This window comes from Delphinus delphis, chromosome 14, assembly GCF_949987515.2.
Source record: "Delphinus delphis chromosome 14, mDelDel1.2, whole genome shotgun sequence".
Classification (NCBI taxonomy): domain Eukaryota; kingdom Metazoa; phylum Chordata; class Mammalia; order Artiodactyla; family Delphinidae; genus Delphinus; species Delphinus delphis.
Window position 1 is genome coordinate 74265173 of NC_082696.1, and position 9909 is coordinate 74275081.

The 9909-nt window shown below is 39.5% G+C and overlaps 1 protein-coding gene across 1 annotated transcript in view; it reads right to left on the minus strand.

Annotated features, from left to right (window-relative positions):
- The window catches only part of SH3BGRL2 (SH3 domain binding glutamate rich protein like 2), a 96009-nt gene extending 87206 nt beyond the window's left edge, over nt 1-8803 (minus strand). The window contains exon 1 of the mRNA XM_060030448.1: nt 8675-8803. Within this exon, the coding sequence (XP_059886431.1) occupies nt 8675-8803 (129 nt within the window). The remainder of the gene's footprint in view (nt 1-8674) is intronic.
- Nucleotides 8804-9909: the final 1106 nt, after the last annotated feature.

A 9909-nucleotide genomic window follows, 5' to 3' on the forward strand; every position in this document is an offset into this window, starting at 1 on the left:
TGAACTTATTTACAAAACTGAAACAGAGTCACAGACATAGAAAACAAATTTATGGTTACCAAAGGGCAGGAGGGATAAATTAGGAGAGGAAAGGGAGTGGTGCTGCAGAGTGGGGAAAGGAGCCCCCTGGCCTGGATCTCCCAGGGCTGCATGCCCAGTGGCCTCAGATGTCCCTGCCACCTGACTTGGGTTTGGGTAAGCAGGGCCTGGATGGCTCCACAGCAGGACACCTCTAGTACCTGGGGCTGTAGAGCAGCCCAGGGGCACCACTGTCTTTTTAGGAAACCACAGAGAAGCAGAAAGGGAAAAAAAATCTCCCACAGTCTACCCCATGAGCAATTATCACTTTATATTTGGCATATATACTTTTCAGATTTTCTCTATGCATAAGTATGCTTATTTACAAACTTTTAAAAAATGGATTATACTATTCATACTGTCTTATAATGTACACTTTTCATTTAATATATTGTGTGTGGCAAAAAAAAAGCAGATGTGCGCTACTATATATAAAATAGATAAACAACAAGGTCCTACTGTATAGCACAGGGAATTATATTTAATATCTTGTGATACACTATAATGGAAAAGAATCTGAAAAAGAATATATAGATATAGATATCTGAATCATTTTGCTGTACACCAGAAACTAACACAACATTGTAAATCAATTATACTTCAATAAAAAAAAATTGATTAAAAAAAATAGACAAGTTTTCTGCTCCCCACATACCCAACACACAGTGACAACACAAGGACAGGAAAACTACAATAGGTAAATGATTATATACTGTGCCGCCTCCCAGGCCCTAAAAGGAGCAGAGAGTAAGCATGGAAAAAGTGGGAAAGTTCTGCCCTCAGGACGATGGATTAGAATCCCGTGCAGTCATCCAGTGAGGAATACTCGTGAAACCACCACCATCTCCTGAGCATTTACTAGTGCCAGGCACTGTTTGAGCACTCTCCACACAATTTCTTATTTAACCTTCATCACTAACTTGAGAAGAAAGGTACCTTTTTGGCAACTGAGGGAAACTCAGGCTAAGTCATGACAGGTGAGATAACTCACCTAAGTTACATGGCTCAAGTGTTGGGAGGTGGGAAAGCTGAAGGTAGCTTTGAACTTTCTGCTTGGATATTAACTGGGATAGGGAAAGTGGAACAAGTGATAGGAGATGGAAAAATTAATCCTTGGACATGCGAATTTTGAGGTCCCTGCAGGATATCTACTGGGAGAAGCTAAAGGCTGGACATACAGTCTTAGGAATGATTGGCCTTCATGGGACCCAAACACGAATTTTCCCAGGGAGACTGAGAAGCAGTTTGGGGATGAAACTCTGACAAAATCCAACAGCCACCCAATTCTCACTTGTCATGGTTGCAAGTTGCTCATTTGTGGCTGGCATTTCTATTATATCAATATCATGTTGTGGGCCCGTGGGTAGGTGGGCTGGGTTAGGGATGGTTTTTCTGCCAGTTGTGATACAACAATTTGGATCACAGTTCCTGTAAACTTGCACAAAAATGCTCCATTTCTAGTGAGAGATATGAATTTAGAATATTCTCTTCCCTGTGCCTGGGAGAGTATATTCTTTGGACACGCCCACATTTGAGGAAAATTGGATTTTGGGTCAATGGAGTCTCATTTCCTTGTAGAGAACAGTTCTTGTGTTTTAGTTTATTTGTTTATTTGTAAATCAACTGCAGTTGAAAACATATAAATATATCAACTGCTGAGACATCACCTAATTGTAAATTGAATAAGCACAATAGCCTCTCAAAGACTTTAAAATCAGGGCCACTGCAGTACTTCAGAGATTCCTTGATGCCCTCAAGGGGAATTGTTCTTGCCTCCTAGAGTATTTCGCGTGGAAGTAGACGTAAAAAGCATTTGTGCAGTGTTTCATTTTGATTTAGGACCACCCTTTTTAAAAATAACAAAAATAACGGGTTTCACTGTGAAGTCCATTTTCATATTTATCTAGTTTCAAGGTTATGTAACTCTTTGGCGTGGGGTAGGCAGGAACACAGATGGTACGGTAACTATAGCAACACCACTTAGGCGTGTTTTCTGCCTGTCAGCTTTTTTCAGCATCATATTCCTTCTAAAGCAGAGGCTCTCTCACACATATTCTTCCTACTCTTCCCCCTTTTGCCCCTTTTCTCCTCTCCCCTGCACTCTCCCTCTCTGCCCCTACTCTCTCAGCAGCCTAAAAAAGAATGAAGACATTTCATATAAATTCCTCTTGGTTTTTCAGTCTCTGAATTATTCAAACTTCAAATATGAATCTGAATTATAATGTTTCCATCGTAAAACTGCATTTCTTACTTATCTCTCTTTTACTTAAGGAGGAGATAGGGGAAGGAAAGCAATTATAAAGCAAGAAGTTACCAAAATGAAACCATTTTTCTTAACCTTTGAGTTCAGGCAAAATCACCTAAGCCTAAGTAAGCAGACATGTACCCTTAGGACTCTTGCAAACAGATTCTGCTCCTTCTTTAGGTAAATCTAACTTCCAGCCATCCTCACGTTAAAAGTCTCCCTTGACTCTCAATCCCATATTTAGGAATATTAATGAAAAATTAGGTATATTAATTAAAATATATTTAGGTATATTAATTTAAAATATTTAGGTATATTAATATTACAAATATACTTAGGTATATCTTTAGGTATATTAATTTAAAATATTTAGGTATGGGGACTTCCCTGGTGGCCCAGTCGTTAAGAATCCACCTTTCAGTGCAGGAGACCTGGGTTCTATCCCTGGTTGGGGAACTAACATCCCACATGCTGCAGGGCAACTAAGCCCATGCTCTCTGGGGCCCGCATGCCACAACTAGAGAGAAGCCTGCTCGCCACAACGAAGATCCCACCTGCTGCAACTAAGACCTGATGCGGCCAAATAAATAAACATTTTAAAAAATAAAAATAAAATAAATAGGTATGTTAATTAAAAATCTAGAGCCTGTCTTCCGATATGTCTAAGCAGGATATATCTGACAATCACACTCTGAGTTTCTGCCCCTTAAAAATCCTATCTTCTGTAAAAGTACTTTAGGGCCTTTCCTCTATGCAGAAATGACATTTTTCTTCTTACTTTTAAAAAAATTTTTACTGAAGTATAGTTGATCTACAACGTTGTATTTGATTTCTGCTGCACAGCAAAGTGACTCAGTTATAAATATATATATTCTTTATCATGTTCTTTTCCATTATGGTTTATCACAAGGTATTGAATATAGTTCCTTGTGCTCTACAGTAGGACCTTGTTATTTATCCATCCTATATATAACAGTTTACATCTGCTAATCCCAAACTCCCAATCCATCCCTCCCCTACGCCCCTTCCCCGTTGGCAACCACAAGTCTGTTCTTACTTGTTTTTTAAATGTCACCCCTTCAGGGAGGACTTCCTGATTGAATCTTGGCTATTCTCAGTTCCCTGTACATGTCTTCAATTGTGATTTATTTTTACTTATTTGATTACTTGTTTATTGTCTGTCGCTCCCAAGAGACTCTAAATTCTATGAGAGAAGAGACCATTTGGAAATGTTTACAATTATATTCCCATTATCTTCTGCGGGGTTTGGCTTATTGTAAGCATTAAATAAATACTTTTCAAATAAGTTAATGAATGTTTCCTTTTGGATAAACTCCCTCTAGATTTGGTTGTAAAACGAAACCAAACCGGTCTTTCTAATTCAAGTGTTGGTATGGTTTCTGTTTCCCTTTTTACTTTAGCTGCTAGAAAGCTCAAGTTAGTGCTCAATCAGTGTAGCTGTATTTGCTTCCTTTTGTGTATATTTGTTTCCTTTCTTTTGCATGGTTTTAAATTTCTTTTACTATTGTAGTTGCATTATTTTTATGTTTCAAGCCACCTCAAAAATCTTCTTGAAAGCAAGTACCATATAATAAATAAATAAATAAATAAATAAATAAAGATAGGGTCCTTCATAGTAAAATGATGTTTCAGGAATCTCACAGAGAGAATGATGTGTAGTATGAATGGTTAGCTCTCAATACTGATGTGAACGGTGACCAAAGAAACTTTGAATGTATTTGTAGAAAATTGGAAAGGCCTTTCTACAGGCCTGTGACATAGCTGTCATAGAGTATTGAGTGAGAATAAGTAAATATTTCATAAACAACGGATGACATTTATCTGTGAAATAGTTGAATTTTTAAAGTGTAAAATCCACTTGAATTGCTGAAGCATGACTTTACTACAAGACATATATATATATATATATATATACACACACACACACACACATATATATAATTTTTTTTCTTGCAGACCCACCTAAAACTCCTTCTCTCTGTGGTTTAGTGGGTTCCCTGCCACCTTTTTTTAAGGAAGAAAAACCTCCCTAAAAGTCACAATTTATGGGTTTTACCACCTTAGGTGAACAGTGTTGCCAGATGATTCAAGTTTGCAGATTCAGGGCGTGAAAACCTTCAACTGACACTGAGATCTGTTTACATCTGGTGGAGGGGAGGAGTGGGTGCTTTAGGGTGAACTCCTGAGATGCTTTCAGAGGAAGCTGGGATGATGGAGCAAATCAGTGACACCAGTGTCACCTGGGAAGATGGTGGGACAAGTTGAGGATCTATTAATAGAAAGGACAACTGGGAAGATGTCCCACTCAGAAAACAAATGATTAGTGGCCAGAGAAGCTGGGAACCCACTTCAGGTGAAAGAAGGAAGTACTTTTCTCAGCAGTAAGAAGACACACAGCATCTACTTCTGTACCAGAGGAGATAGGAATGGGTCAGTGTGGTTTTCTCCCTTGCCTGGGGGAGTGTGGTTAATGTGTGTAATGCAGGTTTTGAACCAGCTCAAGAGCGGAAGGACCAGTGGCTTCCTCTGTCCCTGTTCCTGATTCTCCGGGACAGGGCGGTGTAGCCAGAGGACAAGTAGAGAGAGAGCTGCCTTCTGCCTGCTTTTTCTTTTTCTCTATGCATAGCAAGAGAGAGGGGGGCCTTCACCCCACAGAGTCCCATCTTGAACCTTTGAAAACAGTCAACAAAGCCCCCATTTTCTCTACCCTCATTAATTCTTTCTGTGATTCCGGGCTCATGCTGGGCTAATAATAGGGTGCATTGCTTTTTAGGAATTTGAGGGAGTTAGGTAATCATACCCATATTACCTGTGGGTTCTGAACCAATTGAAAAAAAAGACACCCTGGTGTGTAGAGGGTATTTGTTTCATGGTGGTGGTGATGGTTGCTTTTGGCCATTCTCCTTTCCTAATAGCACCCAATTTCCATTTACAGAATGTCCCCTCTACTACTGTGGGCAGTTCCCATGGGACGATTGGTAAGGTGTCTGCCTTGTCCCAGCCAATTGAATCCATTCCCCAGTGGGTGTACGTTTGGGTCGTACCAGTTATTTGCTGTTGTGGTAGAAGATGCTATAAACATTATTGCATAGGTCTCCTGGTGTTTATATGCAAGAGAGGGGATTTGCTAGGTCATAGGATATGTAACAAGTTACTGCCGAAGTTTTTTCCAAAGTGGTGCTTCTAATTTGCATCCCATAAGCCGTGGATGAGAGTCTCATTGTTCTGTGATCGTGCTAACACTTGGCACTTTCCAATATTTGAATTTTCCCAACTTGTTTGCAATAAAATATCATTGTGGTTTTAATTTGTATCTATCTGATATCGAATGAGGTTGAGCACTTTTAAATTTTTTATAACTACTTCCTTGGGATATAATTCACACAACTTACAATCCACTCATGTAAAGTGTACAATTCAATACTTTCTGATTTATTCACAGAGTTATGCAAACATTACCACAAGCAATTTTAGAATATTTTCATCACCCCTAAAAGAAACCCTGTACCCCTTAGCAGTCATTTTTCATTTCCTCCCAAGACCCTAAACCCTGGTAACTTTTTGTTTCTATAGATTTGCCTACATTGGACAGTTCCTATAAATGGAATCATATAAACCGGCTTCTTCCACTAGCGTAATGTTTTTAAGCTTCATCCATATTGTAGCATGTATCAGTATCAGCACTTGATTCCTTTTTATTGTCAAATAATATTCCATTGTATGGATGTACAACATTTTATTTATCCATTCATCAGTTAATGTTAAATGGAAATACACTATATGGGCTGTTTATACTTTTAAATATTCATGTACAAATTTTTGTGTGGATACATATTTCCATTTTTCTTGGGTATACACTTAGGGGTGGAGTTACTGGGTCATATGGTCACTCTATGTTTAACCTTTTGAGGAACTGCCAGACTGTTTTACCATGGGGGCTGCCATTACCATTTTACATTCTCAGCAGTTTGTACATATCTTCATCAATTTATTATCTGTCTTTTGATTATATTCATCCTACTGGATGTGAAGTGGTATCTCAGTTTGATTTGATTTGCATTTCCTGATAGCTATTGATGTTGAGCATCTTTTCATGTGGTTATAGGACATTTGTATTATATATGCAATATATCTATATCTTCTTTAGAGAAATGTCTATTCAGAGCCTTTGCCTATTTTTAAAATGGGTTAACTGTCTTTTTATTATTGAGTAGTGAGAGTTTGTTATATATTCTCCACACAAGTCTCTTATCAAATATAGAATTAGCAAAACTTTTCTACCATTTAGTGGGTTGTCTTTTCACTGTCTTGAGGTGTCCTTTGAAGCACAAAGTTTTAAATTTTGATGACGTCCAATTTATCATTTTTTTTGTATTGTTGCTTGAGCTTTTAATATCATAGCTAAGAAACTACTGACTTGTTCAAGGTCCTAAAGATTTATGTTTATGCTTTCTTCTAAAAGTTTTATAGTTTTAGCATTCACATTTAGATTGATCCATTTTGAATTACATTTTGTGTATGGCATAAGGTAGGGCTCCAAATTCATTTTTTTGCTTGTGGATACCCAGTTGTCCCAGCACTGTTTCTTGAAAAGACTGCTCTTTCCCCATTGAATTGTCTTGGCACCTTGTTGAAAATCAATTGGCCCTGACTATGACAGTTTATTTCTGACTCTCAATTCTATTCAAGTGACCTGTATTTGAGTGCCGCATGTCTTGCGTACTGCAGGACTGTAGTAGGTTTTATAATTGGGAAGTGTGAGCCCTCCAACTCTGCTCTTTTTCAACATTGCTTTGGCTCTTCTGGGTTCCCTGCATTTCCATATGAATTCTAGGTTCAGCTTGTCAATTTCTGCAGAGAAACCAACCATGATTCTAATAGGGATTGCATTGGATCTGTAGACCAATTTGGAGAGTACTTCCATCACTACAGTATTAAGCCTTCCAATCTGTGAGCACATAATGTCTTTCCATTTATTTTAGGTCTTCTTTAATTTCTTCCAACAATGATTTTTAATTTTCAGAGTATATTTTTTGTACTTCTGTTAAATTTGTTCTTAAATATATTATGCTTTTTGATGCTATTGTAAAATGAATTGTTTTCTTAATTTCATTTATGGTTTGTACATTGCTACTATCTAGAAATTTTGTGGTATATAAATCTTTTTTTTGTTGTTGTTGTTGTTTTTTTTTTTTTTTTTTTTGCGTTACGCGGGCCTCTCACTGTTGTGGCTTCTCCCGTTGCGGAGCACAGGCTCCGGACGCGCAGGCCCAGCGGCCATGGCTCACGGGCCCAGCCGCTCCGCGGCATGTGTGATCTTCCCAGACCGGGGCACGAACCCGCGTCCCCTGCATCGGCAGGCGGACTCTCAACCACTGCGCCACCAGGGAAGCCCGTGGTATATAAATCTTGTGTCCTGCAACCTAGCTGAATTCATTTATTAGTTCTAATAGTTTTTAAATAGAATCCTTAGGATTTTCTGTATACAAGAAAGATCATATCATCTGCAAGTAGAGATAATTTTTCTTCTTTCCTATCAGGAGACCTTTTATTTTCTTTCTTGCCTAACTGCCCTGGCTAAAACAGCTGGTACAATGTTGAATAGAAGTGGCAAGAGCAGACATTCTTTTCTTGTTCCTGATCTTAAGGAGAAAGCATCTAGTCTTTCATCATTAAGTCTGATGGAAGCTTTTCGTAGATACCCTTAATCAAATTGAGGAATTTCCTTCTATTTCTAGTTTATTGAGTGTTTTTATCATGAAGGATAAAATTTTATCAAGTGCTTTTTCTGCATCTATTGAGATGATCATGTGGTTTTTGTCCTATATTGTTTGATGTATTACATTGATTGATTTCAGATGTTAAGTTTGAGTATTTGTTTACAGGCCATTTGTGTTCTTCTATTAAATACTGTTCATAGCATCTGCCTTTTTTTCTACTGGGTTGTTTGTCCTTTTCTTACTGATTTTAATACTTTTTTTATATAGCCTAAATATCTTTCTCAGTTATAAGTGTAGCAAAAATTTTCTCCACATTTGTCATTTGTCTTTTCTGTCTTTTTATGAAGTCTTTTGATGAACAGTAGATTCTTAACCATAAATGTTATATACAATTTTTAAATCTTTATGGTTTGTACTTTTGGAGACCTGTTAAAGAAATCTGTCTCCTCAGGAAATAAGTGTATTCTCCTGAATTGTCTTCTGTTGACAGTTAGATCTTGACTCCACCTAGAATTGTTTTTTTTTTTTAGGTGTGAGGTAGGATCAGATGTCATATTGTCCCATTGTTTGGGGCCAATAAGTGGGGCTCCTCAGATTCACTCAGCCTCACCTTGCCCAGGGTCCTCCGCTGATGGTGCTTGGGGAGCTCCTCGTCTGCTGTTCCTAATGCCTCCTCTACCAGCACTGCAGCTGTCTTGACCTTACCCATGGAGAGTGGCAGCTCCAGCATTGCCCCCATCATGTCTGTTGCTGTGGGAACATCAGTAGATCTGGAACCCGGGCTGTATGGTCAGGCCACTCAAGATGGCTGTTCTCTTGCTCTCTGTACATCCCCTGCTGGACCAGTCCCTGCTTCACCTATATCCTGCTCACATGGCTGACCTTCCCTCTCAATACATTGCCCCTGGCCCAGCTGGTGATTGTTCTGATCTTTGTTCAGAACATCTCCACCACGATAGCTTATCAAAGGGATGGTGAAGGGCAAGCTCCTCGGCCGGTTTCCTTGGTAATAGATGAGCCAACCTGATGTCAATTCCCCCTGTACACACCCCCGCCCCACCACCCCCATAGCAAAGACTACTGCCACGTCCTGCCTGCCGTCTGCTGCACACGGTGGGGTGTTGCTGCAGGACCTTGCTTTAGACATGTAAGATCTCCCATCCATTAAACCATTAATGTCTCTGTTGCTGACTCTGGGCTCTTTCTTGGTCTTGAGGCTGGGCAAGTACAGGGCTTGCAGGCCTGCAGGGTGCAGCCCAAGACGGGCCCAAACCAAATGGACCCATAGAGTCTCTGGCTCCTCCTGCCTCTGCCCACTCTGGACAAAATCCAACACTACAAGGTATGAGATCTTGGCGTGAGTGTTCTAGAGGTGGCCCAAAGAGGTCAAGTGATACTGCCTGCAATTGTGCTGGGGTTCATGGTTTCGGAGATAGACTTTGACCAGTGAGGAATAGAAGACGAGAGAGAACCAGCAGATCAATTCTCTCCCCAGTCTTCCCACTGATAGGCTACTGTGAACCATCCATGATGATCTGAATAACCTGCCTTAAAATGTCCAGCATCACTGAGCAGTGAGCAAACAACCATGTCTTTATGTGAAGCTGTGGATAGCTCAGAAATATATTCGTTTCCCCTCCTTCACAGCCTCACTGCTTCCCCCGCCCCCTGGCCAGCTTTTTTTTTTAAATCACTTTTTGCTGCCCTAGGATTAGATCTCCCAGTAAAGTAAAAGCCCTTAAGCTTTCCCCTAGGCTCTAGTTTCCAAGAATCCAGGCTAAGATAATTATCTTAGACTCTCTTTTACTCACTTAACCTGCAATGCCTATGATACCGTAAATCAAG